The sequence below is a fragment of the Carya illinoinensis genome, chromosome 13, assembly GCF_018687715.1.
Source record: "Carya illinoinensis cultivar Pawnee chromosome 13, C.illinoinensisPawnee_v1, whole genome shotgun sequence".
NCBI lineage: Eukaryota > Viridiplantae > Streptophyta > Magnoliopsida > Fagales > Juglandaceae > Carya > Carya illinoinensis.
In genome coordinates this window covers 27,290,897-27,312,385 of record NC_056764.1, presented here as the reverse complement: position 1 = coordinate 27,312,385, position 21,489 = coordinate 27,290,897, and the positions used below count along the sequence as shown (strand labels likewise).

At 37.0% G+C, this 21,489-nt stretch overlaps 2 protein-coding genes across 2 annotated transcripts; both read left to right on the top strand.

Annotated features, from left to right (window-relative positions):
- Positions 1–1,634: 1,634 nt before the first annotated feature.
- On the top strand, positions 1,635–2,821 carry LOC122291191 (transcription termination factor MTERF5, chloroplastic-like). Its single transcript, XM_043098829.1, has 2 exons — positions 1,635–2,648; positions 2,687–2,821. Exons 1-2 carry the CDS (start codon positions 1,909–1,911, stop codon positions 2,745–2,747), a joined length of 801 nt encoding a protein of 266 aa, XP_042954763.1. The 5' UTR covers positions 1,635–1,908; the 3' UTR covers positions 2,748–2,821.
- A 10-nt stretch (positions 2,822–2,831) lies between these two features.
- On the top strand, positions 2,832–9,542 carry LOC122291192. The gene is made up of 2 exons (XM_043098830.1): positions 2,832–3,014; positions 8,463–9,542. Exons 1-2 carry the CDS (start codon positions 2,832–2,834, stop codon positions 8,730–8,732), a joined length of 453 nt encoding a protein of 150 aa, XP_042954764.1. The 3' UTR covers positions 8,733–9,542.
- The last annotated feature ends 11,947 nt before the right edge of the window (positions 9,543–21,489 follow it).

Sequence of the window (21,489 nt, the reverse complement as noted above, 5' to 3'; positions counted from 1 at the left end):
GGAGTTTATTTGGTTTGTAAATTATAATTAGAGGGAAAATGCTAATTCAGCATGTTTCAGTTTCCAATTTGTTCTTTCAAGCATTGGGAATTTTTTTTCCAAATAGAGCTTTAGATAATGTCAAAGATGCTTGATTTTTCAAATTGAACAACAATGGCAAACCTCTTCCACCCTGCAATCAGGTTGCGGCCTCCATATCCTTGCTCCAAGCAGAAGATATAGCTCTTCAGGTAATCCATTCTTTTTGAACAACATAGGCCCAGCACTTCAGACTTTCTAGATCTCTTGCCATAATGTCAGTCGTTACTCGTTTTCGTCTGCCTAAGTATTATCAGATAAGCATATATACCTTTCCCATACAAAAAGAAAAGAAATTTACTAGATCAGAATAATGTAGCATCAAATTGTAAGAATTTTATTTAAATTTTATGTCTCACACATCCATTTTAATAGAGTTTAGAATAGTTCAAAACTTATTAGTTAATAGATGAGTTATAATGGGATAAGAAAACTCTTAAAATATAATATTAAAACTTTATATATCTAATTATAGTTAGACACAAAGTCTGATATTTTTTGATAGTCAGAAATCTATAAATAGCACTATGAGGTTAAACGGTTGTCACCTACAGCATTATTATGCCTCTAACTATCGGGAGACATTTGGAAATAAAGTTGTTAGGATGATTATTCTCTCATAATCAAATCTAATTTTTCATCAAATTAATGTAGATATGTATGTGTTTATTTATTATTATTTTATTATTATAGATCATAGAAAATTGAAGATGTAATTATTAAAATTCATGTTAAAATATTTAACACAAACATGTCAACCTTCTCTCATCATAGCATCTAGTTCATAACGAGTAGGCTCAATCAACTTGCACGTAAAAAGGAATACATCATATCAATATATTTCTTTGATTTATGGACCTATGTAAATACATATTAAAATATCTCTGTTGCTGAAAGTAACGAAAAAGAAAAAGAGATAAGGAAGAAATGTTGAGTGCGCGTCACCCAAACTAGTGCCAGCTTCTCTTTATACAACAGCACACTTAAAAACCAATTATTTATTTATAGCTTAAGTCCATCACACTCCTCGGAAAGCTGGAGCATAGATATCTTTCATGTCCAGCTCGTTAAATAATTTTGAGAAATGACCCAATCCAAAGGCCTTAGTAAGATATCTGCCGACTGATTACCGGAACTCAGATAAGAGGTGATTATCTTTTCAGCCATACCAAAGTCCCTCAAAACAAAAATCAGCTTAAATATTCCTTCTCCCTCTCGTGAAATACGATATTACTGGCAATGGACAAAGCTGTTTGGTTTTCACAAAACATCTTCATAGGCCTGTCACCAGAAAAGACCTTCTCTTATTGGCTTCATTTGTTTTCCGGTGGACTTACCATCGCAACTAGAGATGGGGTGTACCAGTCAGTAGTCAATAAGGGACGGAAACAAGATATTCAAGGGGCAAATTTAACTTTTATAAAATTCACCTCATATAAAAATTATATACTCTTTTTTTTTCCTGTGATTTCTAGAAACTTTTGACATATACCCAAGAGGACACCCTTTACCCCTGATGCGGTTCACAAAGCCCTCGCGCATTTTGTAATTATAAAATAATTTCCCATAAGACAAAGTGTGGCTAATCTTCCAACCTTTTGGGTCCAATGTGTTGGGCTCGTGAAATGATTGATGGGTGCAACAGAAGGTGGCTCTGGGCTGTGTGCTTGGCTGAACGTCCAGCAGAAATCACTACTGCAAAGAAAAGTCACAGCGCAGGGAGAAAGCCAGGAGGCCGCTGCTTCTTCAATCAATTCAATAGCATTGCATTCCATCTCAAAACTCAATCCAGGTAACTCATGATTCAGCTATTTTCGGAAATCAAATCAAATGCTTCGTTTAACTTCCGTGAAGTTGCCCCAACGGTTGAGGCACAGAGCTTCAACAATATGCCATGGCCACTTGTTCTCAACCTCCCCTCGCAAACCCATCTCAGAACTCCCTATTTCCAGGGACCCAAAATCTCTAACAGTCTCCTTCCTCCGAAACTCGTGTGGGTTCTCCTTGGAACTGGCCGTTTCAGCTTCCAAGAAGCTAAACATTGAGAACATAGAGAATCCCAACTCCGTTCTGGATCTGTTGAGAACTCACGGTTTGAAGCAGAATCACATCAGATACTTAATTAGTAGTCGTCCATTATTGCTTTTGGCCGATTTGGGCAATACCCTTAAGCCTAACATGGAGTTGTTTAAATCCTTAGGGTTTTGTGGCGCTAGCCTCGCCGAAATGCTCAGCAAATACCCAGCTGTGCTAGAAAGTGATGCGTACACTGCTGTTGAGTTTTTTAGAGCACATGGTTTTAGTGAGAAGCAAATAAAAACTTTGATGATGAAGCGTCCCGCATTGTATATGTATAATGCTAACAAGAATTTTAAGCCAAAGTTAGAGTTTTTCAAATCGTTAGGCTTGTCAGATCTTGAAATTGCAGAGATTTTATCTGCAGCACCTAATGTTCTGGAAAGGAGCCTCGAAAAACAAATCATTCCGTGTGTTCAAGAGCTTAGGCGGATTCTTGGCACTGAAGAGAATGTCTTAAAGATTATAAAGGCATACGGCCCAGTAATTAGAACGAACGTTGTACATACGCTACAACTTATCAAAAAAAAAAAAACGTTGTACATACGCTACAGCCCAACATCACTACTCTGATAAGCCATGGTGTTCCCTAGTCTTTAGTTTTGAAAGTCTTCTTTATTAGACCATCGTCACTGCTTATCTGTGGCAATCGGTTTAGGGAGATTGTAAGTGAAGTTATGAAATTGGGTTTTGATCCCAATGATCTGTCGTTTGTTCTAGCCATCAGGTCTATGGCACAAAATAGTAAAACACTGTGGGAGCAGAAGGTGGAAGCTTTTAGGAGTTTTGGTTTGTCAGACGATGAGATTTATGCTGCATTCAAGCGGCAACCCTTGTGTATGACTGTTTCGGAGAAGAAGATGTTGAGGGACCACCCCATGTGTGCCATCCACCCACCCCATGTGTGCCATCCACTATGTGTGCCCATGTGTTGGTGGTGTCCAATTCACATGATGATATTCCTCACTAAGTGCTTTAATTGAGTGTCTAGCTTGTGCATTCCAGCACATATGTGGAGGGAGAAGGGTTGAGCTTCTCCTATAAATAGGAGAGGTCATATGAAGGGAAATTGATCCCATTGAGAGAGAGAAGCAAGAGAAGTGTGTGTAGTGTGCCATTTGAGATAGAGTTGTTTTGAATATAGTGTTTCCGCTCAGTGGACGTAGGCAAATTGCCGAACCACTTAAATATTATCTCTATCTATTTTGTGTTTATTTTCAGGGTAGCTTAAGGCACAACAATTGGTATCAGAGCCAATTAGGCTCTTTTTTGTGGGGTGGATTTTTGTGGTAGTGTGGATACGTACAGTCTAAGGAGGTTCTGTCTAGGAGATTGGAAATTTTAAGCGTGTCCATTGTGACCCTCCAATCTTTCCTAGGAACTGACTTAGTGAGGTACTATTCATTTCTACCGTAAAAATTCATCAGAGCTTCGGTTCGTGCTACCCAGAAAATTGCAGTTGATCGGAATCAACTTTTGATCACACCACAACGTTCCTCTCGTCAAGACGGATCCGTTGTCGCAAACGGCATCGAAAACGAACACCGGAGGAGCCCGCACGCGCCTCTAGAAGTTAGAGCGTGCATCTCACGCGCCAGACAGATCAGAACCGTCCGTTTTTCAGATCCATTTTGGGTTTGATCTAAGCCATCCGGAGTCCGATTTCAACGATCAAATAGTGCTTTCCAACTATTTGGATCATTCCGAACTCATCCGTACGGTTAGAATTTTGAAATTTTGTGTCTAAAGTTTCTAAATTCAAATGGAAAGATCTGGAAGAGATAGGGGCTCTGAAAATGCCAGTAGCTCTGGACGTCGGTCCACCGTGTCAAATGCCAAGTTTGAAGTTGAGAAGTTCGATGGAACAAGCAACTTCGGCATGTGGCAGTGTGAAGTCATGGACGTTTTGATCCAACAAGAGTTGGATATTGCGTTGGAAGGAAAGCCAAACGATATGACTGATCAGGGTTGGAAGAAGCTTAATACTCAAGCTTGTAGTACAATCCGGTTATGCCTTACCAAAGAACAAAATTATTTTGTCATGAGAGAGACAGATGCTAGGGTACTTTGGCAGAAATTGGAGGATAAGTTCATGAAGAAGAGCATTGAGAGCCGTTTGCACTTGAAGAAGAAGCTCTTCAGATTCCAATTTCGTGAAGGTATTTCAATGACTGAACATCTAAATAGTTACAACCAAATTCTTGCTGATTTGTTAAATTTAGATGTTAAAATCGAAGATGAAGATAAAGCTTTACTTTTGCTAAATTCCTTGCCTGATACATATGAGCATTTGGTTACTACTCTATTGTATGGGAAGGAAAAGATTAGTTTTGAAGATGTATCTAGCTATTTAATTAGCAATGAGTACCGGAGAAAAGATAAACAGGTACAACAAGATACATCGAGTGAAGCGCTAACAGCAAGAGGGAGACCCCAATCAAGGTATCCCGGAAAGAAGAAAGGTTTTCAATCGAAAGCCCGAGCCACATCACGTGGTCCATCAGTTGGAAGAAAGCTCGCCAAAGACGAGTGTTCCTTTTGTTACAACAAAGGACACTGGAAGAAGGATTGTCCCAAGCTGAAGGGACAACAGCAGAATCAACCCACCACAGCCAATGTCGTGGACAGAGATGATGATTCAGATTTTTCCTTGATAAGTTCATCATCCATTTGTCATTCCAATGAATGGATTATGGATTCCGGATGTACCTATCACATGTGTCCCAATCGGGACTGGTTTACTGACTTCAAAAAGATTGAAGGTGGAACAGTACTTATGGGCAATGACAGTGCCTGTAAGACTCAGGGAATAGGTAGCATTCGGCTAAAGCTGCACGATGGTAGCGTCAAGACTTTGACAGAAGTTCGGTACATTCCGGACTTGAGGAAGAATCTCATCTCACTGGGAGCTCTGGATTCAAAGGGATTCAGAATCACCATTGAAGACGGAACTCTCAAAGTACTAATGGGAGTTCAGGTGGCTATGAAGGGTTTGAGGCAAGGAAACTTGTACTTCTTGCAAGGAAGTACTGTTGCTGGAAGAGCTTCCACAGGCTGTGAGAAGCTAGATGAGACTGATGATGACACCTCCAGTCTGTGGCATATGCGTATGGGACACGCAGGAGAAAAAGCTTTGCAAACACTGGTGAAGCAAGGCTTACTCAAAGGTGCCAAGACTGGTAAACTGTCTTTCTGTGAGCACTGTGTATTGGGGAAGCAGAGGCGGATCAAGTTTGGAACCGCAGTACACAATACACAGGGAATACTTGACTATGTGCACTCCGATGTTTGGGGACCTACCCAAAATGCATCTTTGGGAGGTAAACATTGGTTTGTAACTTTTGTGGATGATTATTCTCGTCGTGTGTGGGTGTATACGATGAAGAATAAGGATGAAGTGCTGAAAATCTTCCTTGATTGGAAGAAAATGGTTGAGACTCAGACCGGCAAAAAGATCAAGCGGCTAAGATCTGATAATGGAGGTGAATACACTTCAGATCCCTTCATGGATGTATGCCGGAGAGAAGGAATTGTCAGACACTTCACAGTACGAGGTACGCCGCAGCAGAACGGTGTGGCAGAACGAATGAATCGTACTTTATTAGAGAAAGTGCGATGTATGTTACTGAATGCTGGACTCAGTAAGAAATTTTGGGCTGAAGCTGTGACATATGCTTGCCACCTCATCAACCGACTACCCTCATCTGCCAATGACGGGAAGACACCCACTGAAATGTGGAGAGGTACACATGCTACTGATTATAACTCTTTACACGTTTTCGGATGTCCTGCTTACTATCACGCTAAAGAGAGTAAGCTTGATCCTAGAGCCAAGAAAGCAAAATTCTTGGGCTTTAGTACTGGTGTAAAAGGGTATAGACTCTGGTGCATAGAGTCTAAAAAGGTGATCATCAGTAGAGATGTTACCTTCAACGAATCTGAGATGCTTAAGTCACATAAGCATAGAGATTCCCGTGAATGCAGCCATGATAGTGAAACACCTGGTGATTCGCAAAAGGTGGAGTTTTTCACTCGAAAGGATTCAGGAGAAACAAATGGAGAGCATGGACAAGATGAGGTTGATAGTCCAGTCACAGTACCTCCAATACAACCTGAATCAATAGCAACCAACAGACCGAGAAGAGAGAAACGTGTACCGTCACGTTATGCAGACTATGTGACATATGCATTACCAGCTGAAGGGGGTGAGATCCCAACCACTTACAGAGAAGCCATACAGTCCAGTGAACAAGTTGAATGGACAAAGGCAATGAAGGAAGAGATGCAGTCTCTTCACCAGAACCAGACTTGGGAGCTTGTGCCGCTTCCAAAAGGAAAGAAGACAATTGGCTGTAAGTGGATCTTCAATCAGAAAGATGATCAAGCTGCTAAGAATGGAGTGCGATACAAAGCTAGGTTGGTAGCCAAGGGCTACGCTCAGACAGAGGGAATTGACTACAGTGAAGTATTCTCTCCTGTTGTGAAGCATTCATCCATTCGGATATTGCTAGCTTTGGTTGCACAATATGATCTGGAGTTAGCACAGCTTGATGTAAAGACAGCTTTCTTGCATGGTGATCTGGAAGAGGAGATTTATCTGTCTCAACCAGAAGGATTCAAAGAAGCTGGCAAAGAAAACTGGGTATGCAGTCTGAAGAAGTCTCTCTATGGCTTGAAGCAGTCACCTCGGCAATGGTATAAGCGGTTTGACCGCTTTATGATGGATCTGAAATACACTCGTTGCCAATACGATCATTGTGTATATTTCAGAAAACTTGCAGATGGATCTTTCATTTATTTGCTTTTATATGTAGATGATATGTTAATTGCATGTAAATGCAAGGAGGAGATAGATCGCTTAAAAACTCAGTTAAGTCGTGAGTTTGACATGAAAGATCTGGGAGAAGCTCGAAGAATACTGGGGATGGAGATCAGCAGAGATAGGGTGAAAGGTATAGTTCACCTTACTCAGAAGCAGTATCTGAAGAGAATACTGCAACGCTTCAACATCGACTCAAAGACGAAGCCGGTTAGTACTCCAATGGCCCCATATTTCAAGCTCAGTGCATTGCAGTCTCCTAAAACTGATGAAGAGCGGGACTACATGAGAAATGTCCCATATGCAAGTGTTGTAGGAAGCTTAATGTATGCCATGGTGTGTACACGACCTGATATCTCCCAGGCCGTTAGCTTAATTAGCCGCTATATGCATAATCCTGGAAAGACTCATTGGCATGCGGCTAAGTGGATTCTACGGTACATTTTAGGAACCGTAGATATTGGTTTGAAGTTCGAGAAGAGTGAAGATAGTCTAGTAACTGGGTATGTTGACTCAGACTATGCAGGTGATCTTGACAAACGCCGATTGACAACTGGATATGTGTTCACTATGGCTGGAGGACCAGTTAGTTGGCGATCAACTTTGTAGTCGACAATTGCACTATCATCAACTGAGGCTGAATACATGGCTGTAACAGAAGCCGTGAAAGAAGCCATTTGGTTACAGGGATTGGTAACAGACTTGGGCTTTAAGCAGCAAGAGGTTACCGTTTACTGTGACAGTCAGAGTGCAATTCATCTGGCCAAGAATCAAGTATATCACTCTCGAACAAAGCATATAGATGTCCGTTTCCACTTCGTACGTGAGATATTGGAAGAAGGGGACATTCTACTTCAGAAGATTGGCACTGAAGATAATCCAGCAAATATGTTGACAAAGGTCGTCACCGGGATCAAGTTCCAACACTGTTTGGACTTGATTAATATCTCATACTGCTGAGCACCCATGGGTGCATTGGCGCCTTAGGGCGCATTTGGTAGCGGAGATCTCTCATGGCAAACGAACATTTCGATAAAGGGATGAAATTATTGGAAGGATACAACATGTAGTATCCTAATGTAGCACACTTGGGTGGAGGGGGTGATTGTTGAGGGACCACCCCATGTGTGCCATCCACCCACCCCATGTGTGCCATCCACTATGTGTGCCCATGTGTTGGTGGTGTCCAATTCACATGATGATATTCCTCACTAAGTGCTTTAATTGAGTGTCTAGCTTGTGCATTCCAGCACATATGTGGAGGGAGAAGGGTTGAGCTTCTCCTATAAATAGGAGAGGTCATATGAAGGGAAATTGATCCCATTGAGAGAGAGAAGCAAGAGAAGTGTGTGTAGTGTGCCATTTGAGATAGAGTTGTTTTGAATATAGTGTTTCCGCTCAGTGGACGTAGGCAAATTGCCGAACCACTTAAATATTATCTCTATCTATTTTGTGTTTATTTTCAGGGTAGCTTAAGGCACAACAGAAGATTAAGAAAATGATGGGTTTCTTTGTGAACAAATTGAAGATGAAGCCTTCTATGATCTCCAATTCTCCAAATCTTCTACTGCATAGCTTGGAGAAGCGGATTATTCCGAGGTGTTCAGTTATCCAAGTTTTGATGTTAACAGGGTTGATCAAGGAGGATATTGGCATTGTTTATATGGTCACAATGGCCGAGAGGGAATTCATGGTGAAATTTGTGAGCAGTATCAAAATGAGGTTCCTGATGTTGTCAGAGCGCACCAAGGGAAGATAGAATTTCAAGGGCTCCCCATTGCACCAGTGGAGAAGTGATTGCTTTTGACATAATCAAATGTGACCTTGGCTATAGATCCCAAATGGAAAAATAATTTCCGGAGGTGTTTCAGCAGGTTTGTATGGTAATCCATCAATTTTGCACACATCAGGCGAGAACTAGAAACTAGTCAAAGCTGAGGTGAACCTTCCATGCATACAGTAGAACTTGCCTGCCTTTTTGATACTGATAGCTGTATGATGCTATCAATTTGACATTACATTTCAGGATAAGCAAGCCCTGGCCTTATATATAAGAGCATTTCTAATTTAGAGGCATACTAGGATGTTTAGGTGTAGGTGTGTGAAGACTGTGAGGCGGCACCTCATGATGATTTTATCTCATATTACTCTTTAGATCTAATATGAGAAAAGCATGGGAAATATCTTTTTTCACTCATCATATGGTGTTTCGGATTAATGGTATTTGTTGACCTCTCTTGAGTAGATGCCCAAGATTTGAGTCCAAGTACTTTCAGTTTCAATCCCCTTACTAACAAAAAATTATTTTATATACCTATGCGTGCAGCTTTGGTTCATTGGCCATTAACCCTTTATCGGGGACTTATAAAAAATATTTAATGATTATCATCAGAAACAATTTGATCATATGTTTTCATGTCCTAAATGCTTTGGGGTTGGGGGGATTAGTTTTCATTTATACTTGCATTTTTAGCAGTTTGGTCATATTGAATTGGTTGCTCTGTTGCCAAATATTGCAGGACCTTTTGTATATGTTATGACATGTTTAAACTTATGCATATGTTTATCATTCTATTCCTAGTTCAGCCAAACTAAGCCATACCTTTCAGGTTCACTTCCTATAATTTTCTCTTTTTGTATAAGAGAAGATTTTATTAATAACTTAAGTGGAAGAAAACTCCATTGTAAATGAAGTGTACAAGGGATCCACCAAACTTCATAAGATTTTATTACTTGCCACAACACAGTTTCTTACTCCTCCATGTAACAAGATTACCTCCTACAATCACACAATATCCTGGAGTTCGTGATTGCCTACACAATCTGCATCACAATACTAGAAAGGATTGAAATAATGGACCTAGTTAGCTACGTTCACAAGAACTTCAATAATAATTTAAAACATGGTGCCTACTTGTTACTGTCGCATTAGGGATGAGTGGCGTTCTTGAGGTTACAAATTCCCGAAAGTTGAATTTTGAACATCGGCCGAAGTAGTTTTCTTAAATCTCAGAATCAAAATGCTATAAGCTATTCGACGAAGGCCAGGTCCGAGAACACATTTGAAAAATTCCGTCTGAAGACAACAGCAAAGTTGTACTTTGAACATTATATCAAAGAACACAATTATGCAGATATAAGGAAAAAAGATAGATAACGACTAACTCTCAAGCATTTAAATCCGGGAACAAACTAAGATTATCGTATTCACGAATTCGAGAAAGAGGTGGGTGAGAGAGAGCTCACCTGCAACCGGACTTCACACTTCGCTAATTGCTAGAGCTAGACTGCGGATCTGATCATGCACCATTGCTCCTGAATAACAAAATTCAATAAGAAAAATTTTATATAGCACATTATCGTCCTATTTTTATTTCATTATATAAAATATAACAGTATTGCCCACATCCTATAAGGCGGGGTAGCCCCCTCCCCTGCATGGGCAGGAGGAGGTGGGGTTTTCCACCCCGGAACCCTCCCCAGTATGTGGGGGCACCCATTTGGGTACTAGGGTGTGGAGGCAGACACCCCATCTATCTACCCCAGGCCGCCCCCCAAATGCGCTATCGGCCTAGAAATGTTTCTAGGCTCAAAATGGCCTATAAATTAACCAAAAAAATAAAAAAAATATAAATAATAAAAAAATAATAATAATAATTTACAATAATAAAAATAGTATACAAATTAAGAGAAAATGAAGTACTATTGTAGACTACTACCTAATAAATTAATAATAATAACTAAGTTATTACAAAATATAAATTAAGAGAAAATAATTACAAAATTATAAATATAAAAGGGACATTATTACAAATAATTGAATCACTGAATTCAAATAAACTAAGTGAGTTGTTTGACATTTGAGACGGGTGGCCAAGGGTGGAAATGGAAAGACATGGAATTAGTGTTGCATACTGTGAGATCATAGAATCTGAAACATTAACAATTTAATAAAAAATAAATTAGAATTATAAACAAGAAACAAAAAATACAATTACAAAAATATATTAAAAATGAAAAAAATTAAAAACTAAAATCTCACTAACCAAGATGAGATAAAGATTAAGATGAGAATAGATCGTTTGAATTTTGGTCCTTAGGCTAGGGATTAGGATTGAGGCTTGAGCTACTCATATGATAATAAGATTATAAACACTAAAAAAATACAAGAAAAATAATTAGATACCAAAAATTATATAAATACAAAAAATAATTAAGGGACAATACAAATTGTACAAACCTATGACAAATGGTAATGGTGGGTCCAACACCACGAAGTCATATTGCATTGGAGATAGACATTATCTCATGTGTTGCTACAATAATTAAATTTAATATTAATACTGATGAATGAATATAAATAATTCAAAATAATAAAAGGAAATCAACGATTACTAGATCTAGGCTGATCACCACCCTCATCCTCGTCGGTCTCTTTAAAGTCAAGAACATTTAGGACATGAATTTCCATCCTGTTGATTCAATTCTACATGCAAATCAATGACTTCACAGTGGTAGTAGATAATGAACTCTAAAATGGATCCAATATACATCATCCGGTACTAAAGGCCGACTTTAAGTCAACGGTACTAATGAGGATAGCAAAAATACTGCGGGTTATCTCTCCAAGTACAGGGCAACGTCATTCTAGTAGGGGTGTTTTATAAAAACCCCCCAACCATAAAACGACGCCATTTTGTTAGATACAAAGTGATGACGTTTTATTATTGGGTTTTTTTAATATAAATACATATATATTTATAATATATATCTATGTATATACGGGGCAGGGTTGGGACCCCTTCGTCCTCTTGCAGGCGGGGCCATTGCCACTGCATCTAATGGCACAGAACCTCACATGCCCATGCAGGGGCGAGGCGAACATGGGTGGGGTAAACGGGGGCAGGGCAAAGGGATGAGGGATCCCGTTGCCCGCTCCTAATAAAATGTGGCACATTTATAATCATTGGATGTTCATTTATTGAATATTTTTTGTCATCCAATAGTAATAAATGTGCCACATCTTACATAATATGATGAAAGTGAGATACTAGTGTAGTGTATAATATTACTTATTCAACAAGGGTCTGTTTAGACGCGACACTAGAATAAGATATTCTCAGATATTTTATTTTCAAACATCACTCAAATAAAAAATATTTTTAATTTTAAATATTCAATTTGTTTTAATCATTACCTAATGATTACAATTTTTCTAAACTTAAAAAAACACAAAAAATAATACAAATTGTTTTAAAATTTTAAAACAAAATTATATTAAAAAAATTATATTCAAACAAAAATTTAACTTTATAATATTTTTATTCTATTTTTTCTCTCTCATTTTTCAAAATCTCACAAAACATATTAACTCAAACTATTTCACTACTATTTACAAGTATTCTAAAACATACCCTAATAGTCACGAGCTCTATAACACTTTTTTTTCCCTTACAGGTGCCTTTTACGGTACATATTATTTGAAATATGAAAAGAAAAAAATTTGATGATTTAAAAAATTATTTATATTGTAATACCTATCATGAATAAGTTTCAGAAGCTCAATCTAAACCCACATCCACGTCATGGTCACTGGTTTTGATACCTTTGACACTAATACAGGTTTGGTCTTGATGATGCTCAGACTAATGTGATCGTGATGTTTCAGATAAAGATGAAAATTTGTGTATGTTCTATAATTGATTGAGATTTGAGTGTAGATTTAGAGTTGTAGTTGTGGAGATTTTAGGTTATCAATTAGCTAGTTTAATTTGAATCGGGGCTATTCTATCTAATTTGATCTATTGTAGGGGTATTTTAATCCATTTGCAATGCCATGCTACATGATTGCCCATTGGAGAATCATGGGAGAATCCTTCCCGCAAACTTGATTGTGTTTGATATGTTCGGGTGAGGGATGGATTAGCTATCTTAGAATCATGCTTGTGTTGGCTGCTTCAAGAAAGTGGTTGTCTTCAAGCCCACCGATGGAGAGGAGTTTTGTTTCTATGCAACGTGAGGGAATCCCTTAAAAGTATTTCAGCAATGTGGGCAACCCAACTATTACGACAAAGTTGTATTGGATTCTTGGCAAGCCTAGTTTCATAAACAACATATGGAATAAGGATATAGATGTAATTAGGGAATTAGGGAGTTCCTTGATGTCTTTCCATAAGACCGTTAAGGGTTGCCTCCGAATCAGAAGATAGAGTTCTCAATTGACCTTAGTCGGGGAACCACACTTATCTCCAAGGCCCCTTACCATATAGCACCCATAGAGTTAAAGTAGTTCAACGACTAGTTACAAGATTTACTAGAAGGATTTCATACGCCCTAGTATATCTTCATGAGCTGCACTAGTACTCTTTGTGAAGAAGATGCGCCTCTGTATAGACTATCAAGAGTTAAACAGAATAACCATAAAGCAAAACTATCTTTTACCGCATATAAATTACTTATTTCAGTAGTTATAGGGTCACAGGTCTTCTGAAAGATAACATATGATTTGGGTATCATCGACTTAGAATCAAGGAGTCAAACATTCAAAATTCAACTTTCTATAAGTGGTATGGACATTATGAGTTTCTTTTTATGCCTTTTGGCTTGACTAATGCCTAAGCCACTTTCATAGACCTCATGAATAGGGTTTTCAAGGAATACATAGACCAGTTCATCATAGTCTTTATCAATGATATTCTCATTTTCACTAAAGTAGAGAGACACAGGAGGATCATCAAAGGAATGTCCTTGTAGATGCTAAGGAGAATAAGAGAAATTTTATTTCGTCCTCACTTGGAGACTGCATGTGGAGACCTTTTATTAAATGAGAAAAAGTATCATTTTAGGAGAATATTTTTGTAATTTTAAAAAATTTTAAAAATAAAATTACCTAAGCTTACATTGTAGTCTCCAAATGGAGACTGTATATAGCATTGCTCGAAGAATAAATTGTATGCAAAATTTAAGAAGTATGAGTTTTGACAATAGATTTGTTGCCTTTTTGTAAAGAACTATTAAATTTAGAAAGTAATATTTTTCTTATAAAATAATAGACAAGTAATGAGATGGAAGGCATAATTAAAAAGTTGAATAAGATCGCTGTATATATAGCCTTAAAAATCTCGATAAGGCAAGAGGAAAAAAATTAGAGATGCTAAGTTATGATTTAGATTTTATAATGTTAACATCAATTCTTCCAATATTGTTATTTTAATTTTTTGATATACCCAAATGTTAGGGGAAATGAAATTTAAATAAATTAAATTTGATAAAATAACTCAAGAAATGATATTTGCAGTCTTATTAGTCGACTTTAAAACTTTATAATGATACTAGATTCCTAGGAGATAACTTTTATATTAATTATTTAAAGATTAGAAGTTCTCTAAAACAATTAAACAAATGTATTTTAAAGCATAAAAAATAAATTAAATATTAAAATTATAAATTAGAAAGTTCATTTTTTTTTAGTGCAAGTAGGGGTGTAAATTGATTGGTCTGATTGATCTGGGTGATGGACAGAAATTTTCGGTCCATCAATTTTTTCAGACTTGAGTGGATTGAATATCCTTAGGAACCGGACCAAACCGGTAGCTAACAGTCCGGTCCAATTATTTGTTTTTCTTCTTTTTTTTTTTCAAATAAATTAATAAAAAAATTTATTTAAATTACAAAATTAAAATTAAGTGAATTATTAATGTAGATTATATAACTAACTCATTAAAAAAACTATTTTATATGTTTAATGATAATAAATTAGATGAAAATTACATAATTAATTATACAATTATTATATAAAATAATATACTTAAAAATTAAAAATATATATTTTTTCAATTCAGTCGGTTCGGTCCTATCCGAGGTAAATCCACCCTAGTACCAGACCGAAGATTGAAAGTTGAGAAATCCTTAGACTAAAACCGATCGGTCCAAGTTTCAGTCCAGACCGACCGACTTTCACACCTAAGTGCAAGTAATAAAAAAAAGAAAGAAAGAGAAGTGACATTGCGAGAATGAGATATCAAAAAATAAACTAATAAATTGATATAATTTTATATGATACGTTATATCTACTTTACAATAAAAGTAATTTTATAATTTAACATATTACATCAAGCCATATTAATTTATGAATTTATTTTTGTAAGGAAGCTCTGTTTGGATATCAATAATATCTCAGATGATCTATGAATAGTAGCGAGAATAATATTGAAATAGTAGTTAATAGTTTGTAAATAATAGTGAATAATTTGTGAATATTAGTCAAATAGTCTGAGAATATCTTAAAATAGTTGTGTTATCAAACAGACCCTAAAGATTTCTCCAAAAGAAAGTTTACAGAGGAGGTTAATAAGAGAAATGATAGTTTTTTTTTTAATCAAACAAAGCACATTTCATTACTTAAGTAGAAATATCAGCAAATGCAAAAGGATGAATATCCATAGGTACATCTTCCATAAATACTAAATCATCATGCAAAAGAAGAGCTCCTTTTGTCAAATGATGAGCCACCTTGTTTGCAAACCTCTTTACATGAATAAAAAGACCATTCTTGCAAGGATGACAAAATAGTTTTGATATTTGAAATTTTATAACCACAGTTGCTAAAATCATCATCATCTCTCATAATAGCATCAACAATATGCTTTGCATCCCTTTCAAATATCACCTTTATGAATCCCAACTTCAAACAAAAGCACACTACTACAAAAGCCCCCCAAGCTTCAGCATTTGTAGGAGATAAACAACCAAGTTTAGGAAGTTGTCTAGAAGCTAGACCCTAGCCCATATAATCTCTTAGAACAATACCAATACCAATCATTCCATGATCTTGAGATACTGATATATCCCAATTTGCCTTAATAAATCCCCAACTTAGAACCTGCCATCTTGGAGGTATTGCCTGCTAGTGCATTCCAGGAACAACTTGACTCTGTTGAATTTCTTATACTCAACTAAAAGCCTCTTAGGTCAATCAATTAGGTGCACTGGATGTTGAAAGGAATGCCTAAAATAAGAGAATTCCTTCTAAACCAAATAGCACATGCAATAACCGGCATTAAATCTCTATCCTCATCAGATAGCCGTTGCAAAAAATGCATACTTATTACTAGAAAAGTAAGATTCTACAGAGATGATTTTTGTAAAGTAGAACAACAATTTTCCCATATGTCCTTTGCAGAAAGACACTCCCATAATATATGTTTAGTAGTTTCAATAGCCAAATGACAGACAAGGCAATTAGGATCATCCAAAACTTTTCATTTAGAAAGATTACTACATGTTAGTAATAGATTATTGCAAGCTCGCCACATGAAAATTTTTAACACTGTTAGGAACATGGGCAAACTAGATTTTTATCTAAAATTCTTCATTGGTCTTGCCACACAAGTGTTTGACAGACTTTTCCTTCTCCAAATGATAGGCACTCTTAACATTAAAACAACCCGAGAAAGTACCATACCATGCATATTTGTTTATTTGCTGATAGCAAAGGGCTTAGAGGTAAACTTAGAATCATATCAACTTCATCAAGAGAGAAAGTTTCCCTGACCAACCTAGAATTCCACTCCCTAGTATGAGGATTAACTAAAATATCAACTATGGCATTAGCATCTAAATTCATAATTGGAGATTGTACCATGAAAGTAGATTTCTTTGGTAACCATTTATACTTCCAGATCCCAATACTTTTCTCATTCCCAACCCTCCAAATCAAGCCATCAAGAAAAAGATTCTTAGCTGCCAAGAAACTTCACCATAAATAAAGAATACCATTATGTACAGCAGTACACTTAACATCTCCATGGGGGAAATATTTTACTTTTAAAATTAAAGCAAAAATGGATTGAGGATTGTGAAATAATCTTCTTAGCTGTTTTGCTAAAAGCGCTTTATTAAAATACTCCAAATCACGAAAGCATATACTACCCAGTTTTTTGGAAATACCCATATTCTCCCAACTCCAGTGAATCTTGGACTCAATTGGCTGATGTAAAAAAATAAAAAATAAAAAATAAAAAAAGACCAAAACTCTACATCATTCTATTAAGTTGCAAACACAAAGTCTTGGGCAACAAAAAAATGTTCATAGCATAAGTTGGTCTTGCCTGAATAATAGCCTTGAAAAGAACTTCCTCCTTACCTGCCTCTGAGAGAAACTTATGCTTCCAATTGCTAAGTCTATGCCACACTCGATCAATTATGTATTTGAAAGAGTTGGCACTAGATCTTCCAATTAAAGCAGGCACTCCAAGATACCTTTCAAAGCTATGAGAGGTTTGTATGCCAACAATAGCTAGGATAAGGTTCCTTGTCTCTTGAGTGGTGTTTTTACTGAAAAACAATGTTGTTTCCTCCCGATTGAGTTGTTGTCCCAAAGCTCTTTCATACAACTTTAATAATCCTTGCAGTCTACTCCACTCAAGAGATTAGCTTCGATAAAAAGTAGACTATTATTTGCAAAAAATAAATGTGAAACCTGTACCACCCTTCTAGCAATTGGAACCCCATGAAGGAATTTTCTACATTCAGCATGTTTAATTAGTCCACTTTGAACTTTTGAACACAATTTAACTTAGCGGATCTCCTTGCCTTATTCCCCTACTAGGTTTGAATGTTTCTTGAAGTTCTCTATTCACCACAACCGAATAAGACACGGATGTTATACATTCCATAATGAAAGAAATCCGCCTATCATTGAAGCCTATTTTCTCCATTACCAATTTTAGAAAACCCCATTTAATCCGATCATACGCCTTACTCATATCCAATTTAACAGCCATATAACCTTCTTTACCATGCTACTTATAATGTGTGGTATGCAATGTCTCATAGGCAACAATAATATTGCCAAATATAAGCTGACCAGGTATAAACACGCTATGATTTGGTGAGATAATAGAATCTAGCACTTTCTTAAGTCTATTTGAAAGTACCTTAGAGACTATCTTATATAGGACATTATTATGGGTTGGAAATCAATACAATTTATTGTTTTTTTTTTCCTTTGGGATCAATACAATATAAGTAGCATTGATGAATTCTAGAGAACATACCCTATTTAAGCACTACAACAGACTAGAACATACCTCAGGGCTGACAATATCCCAATGATCTTGATAGAAAGTTGCAGCATAACCATCTGGACCAGGATATTTCAATGGAGACATTGGAACAATGCTGAAGTGATCTCTTCTACTATATAAAGTTGATCAAGATTGGGATTCATATCCACTTTAATTCTAGGCTTAATCACCAATAGACTCTTAACAGAAGCATCTGGTTCAGAACTTTGGAAAAGAATCTTATACAATTTGAAAAAAAGATCTCTTTAATAGCTTTAGCTTCATACTTAACACAACCATTATCATCTTCCACCTTATATAAAATTAGATTTCTTCCTCTGATTAGTACACGGGTGAAAAAATCTTGTATTTCGATCCCCCCTTTAAGCCAATCTTGCTTGGCCCTCTGTTTCCACTAAAGATCAGCCTGTTCTAACTCAATATTAATTTCCTTCTAAAGCTGGTTAGTTTGTTCACTAGTGGCAGAATTCTCTCTATTCAACAATTGGGATAAATCCTACTGTAACTCCTTTAGCCGAGAAACCTCCATAAGAGAATGAGGTATGTCCCAAGTTCTAATAGCATGTTGACACAACCCAAGTTTATGTTTTATACACAATAGAAAACCCCCCTCAATAGCCATTTCATTCCAAATATTGCGAATCACATCCTTACAATCCTCTTTGAATTTCCAGTAAGTAAAATATATTAGTTTCTGGCAATTCAAAGAGCTAGAGGCATCCAACGTTCACTCAAAATAATTTTGGGCTAAAGTTGAATTTCATCTCATTCTAACAGTACAATAAATAGGCAAAATCCAATTGACTTAATCCCTAAATACATGAACTCATGTAGAGCCATAACCTATGACACATAAACAGCCCATGACCCATTCAACATAAATAACGACCCAACTGCTACCATTACAAAAGAAAGTACAAAAATACCCCAAACAAATAAGTAAAGACCCTATCTAATGTAGCCCTGACTAACATACTATCCCATTGTGAGCTAAGCCCATAGCACAACCTCACTCTCAAAAGACTTGCCCTCAAGGTTTGAAAACTTCTGCCACAGTTCCTCCAAGTCTACCCATGATGCATCTTCTTCCATCAAACCCTTCCACTAGACTAGTAGCTTAGTGCCAGCTATGTTTCCCCTTCTCTTCAATCAGCTTTCTAATATCCTATCTGGTTCAGGAGTTAGGGTTACATCTTTCATAACCAACGATAAATTAGGGTTAGAGACCACTCAAGCTCCAAGCTTCTTCTTGAGGCAGGAGACATGAAATATGGGATAGATCTTAGAGTTCTTCGGTAGATCCAGCTTATAGGTGACCTTCCCAATCTTTTGTATAATTAGAAAGGGCCCATAATACCGTGGAGATAGCTTCAAATTTCTCTTCAATGCCATGGACATCTGCCGATGCGGGTGTAGCCGTAGATATACCCACTCACCCATATTGAATTCCCTTGTCATTCTTTTCTTGTCTATGTAATACTTCATCATTGATTGAGCTTCTGACAGGTTTTTAAGCACCAGGTTGAGGATAAAATCACAACTCTTTATTTCTTCTTCAACTGCTTGCACAACAATAGATTTGGGCTCATATGGGAGGAGGCATGGTGGTGGTTGGCCATACATAATTTCAAAGGTGCTGAGTCCTGTGGATGTGTGCACCGAGGTATTGTAAGACCATTATGCTAACAGAAGCAAACTAACCCAATCTTTCGGTCTGTCGCTTGAGAGGCATCGAAGGTAAAATTCTAGCCACTTGCTCATCATTTCAATTTGACCGTCCATCTATGGATGGTAAGCTGAGCTTAGTAGTAAATTTGTACCACTTAGGCAGAAGATTCCTTCCAAAAGTGGCTAGTAAAAATTGCATCCCGATCACTGACTATGCTTTGGAGTATCCCATGAAGCTTAAAGATATTATCCATGAATAGCAGTGCTACTCCCTTGGCTGTATATGAATGAGCCAAGGGTAAAAAGTGACTATACTTATTGAATCTGTCAACTATTACCATGACCACGATGTATCCCTTAGACAAAGGCAAACCCTTTATGAAGTGCATACTAATGTCAACCCATGCTTTGCTTGGAAATGGTAATGGTTGTAAGAGGCCTGCATGCTTGAGATTCTCGGTTTTATTGCTTTGGCACACATCGCACGCCTTACTGAATTTCCTGAAATCCTTTCACATCACAGGCCAGAAAAATTCTTTCTTAATCCTTGAATATATCTTCTGAGTACCTGTGTGACCCCTTAGTGGGCTACTTTGGAATTGTTGAAGGACTTGCTTTTGGTAAGATTCCAGGGTCCGAAGTGTAGCCTCCCTTTGTAAAATAATAGGCCATCACACAAGTGATACTTGTGGGGGTCAAGATCACCTTGATGGTCATGGTTGATGATCTGCTACTACTGGGGATCTTGATCATAAGCATGCTAGAGCCCTCCCAACCAAGTAGCTTTAACTGAACTTATTGCCTTGGCTTCCATGTTAGGGATTACGTCTTTGAGTCTAGTGACTCACTCAAAAATGAGTAGCACTAAAGCTATCCCAAGTGCAGGAGGATGTCGTGTAATAATTAGGAATAAATTCCTAGATCGTCTCCTCAAGGAAAGTTACTTAAAAATCAAACTCGTTGAAAATGGTAAAAAATTTCATAAAGAGAAAATAAAATGATGGTATGCGCAATGGATGGAAAAGGGTACTAGTCATGGACTAGATTCATGTTTTTAGATGTTGATTGTCGGATTGGAATGTAAAGGACTAATAGATTGAAGTCAGAAATTAATAAAACTAAATTAAGAATTAAACTAAATTAGGAAGTAATTGACAAAACATGCACTGAAAATTGAAAAGCCCCAAATTCAATGTTCTAGGGTTCATCATTATATTCAAATCACAAATTCTCAAATTAAACCACCGTAATTGTAATCACTATTAAAATAAAAACTTAACGAAACGATAAAAATAAATAACATGAATTAAATGAATAACAAATAAATTACTCAAACGTTTAAATCAAAATTCTCCAAAATAATTCAGAAACTCAAAACTGAAATGAAATAGCAAGTAGGGAATTGAAAAGATCAAGCCAATTGAATGGAGATGAAGATTCAGAGCGGTGGAGGAGGCTGAGCTGCAGTGGCAATTGGACCCCTCAAGGAGTTCTTCAATCTGCTGCAGTGTGAGTGAATGATCCAGTGGAAATTGTGTAACTGCGTGAATGATCGATTGTATGAATCCTCTTCTCCGAATCTGAATGAAAATCAATGGAAAATAATGAATTCTAAGGGTTTCTCTATTGAAAACCGAGTTTTCCCAGCCAAGAGTCGGCCATAAGATGTAAAAAATCATTTATATACTCTGACGGCGGAATAAACCCTGATCTGTAAAATACGATATTCGCTCGAGTGTAGTGTCGAGCGAACATCGATCG

Bases quoted from the DNA above. Each gene is read 5' to 3' on its own strand.
- LOC122291191 (XM_043098829.1), top strand. From the start codon at position 1,909: ATGCTTCGTTTAACTTCCGTGAAGTTGCCCCAACGGTTGAGGCACAGA. The intron at 2,649-2,686 runs GAACGTTGTACA...TCAAAAAAAAAA, and splicing joins TACGGCCCAGTAATTAGAAC to AAACGTTGTACATACGCTAC.
- LOC122291192 (XM_043098830.1), top strand. From the start codon at position 2,832: ATGAAATTGGGTTTTGATCCCAATGATCTGTCGTTTGTTCTAGCCATC. The intron at 3,015-8,462 runs ATGTTGAGGGAC...GCACAACAGAAG, and splicing joins TGACTGTTTCGGAGAAGAAG to ATTAAGAAAATGATGGGTTT.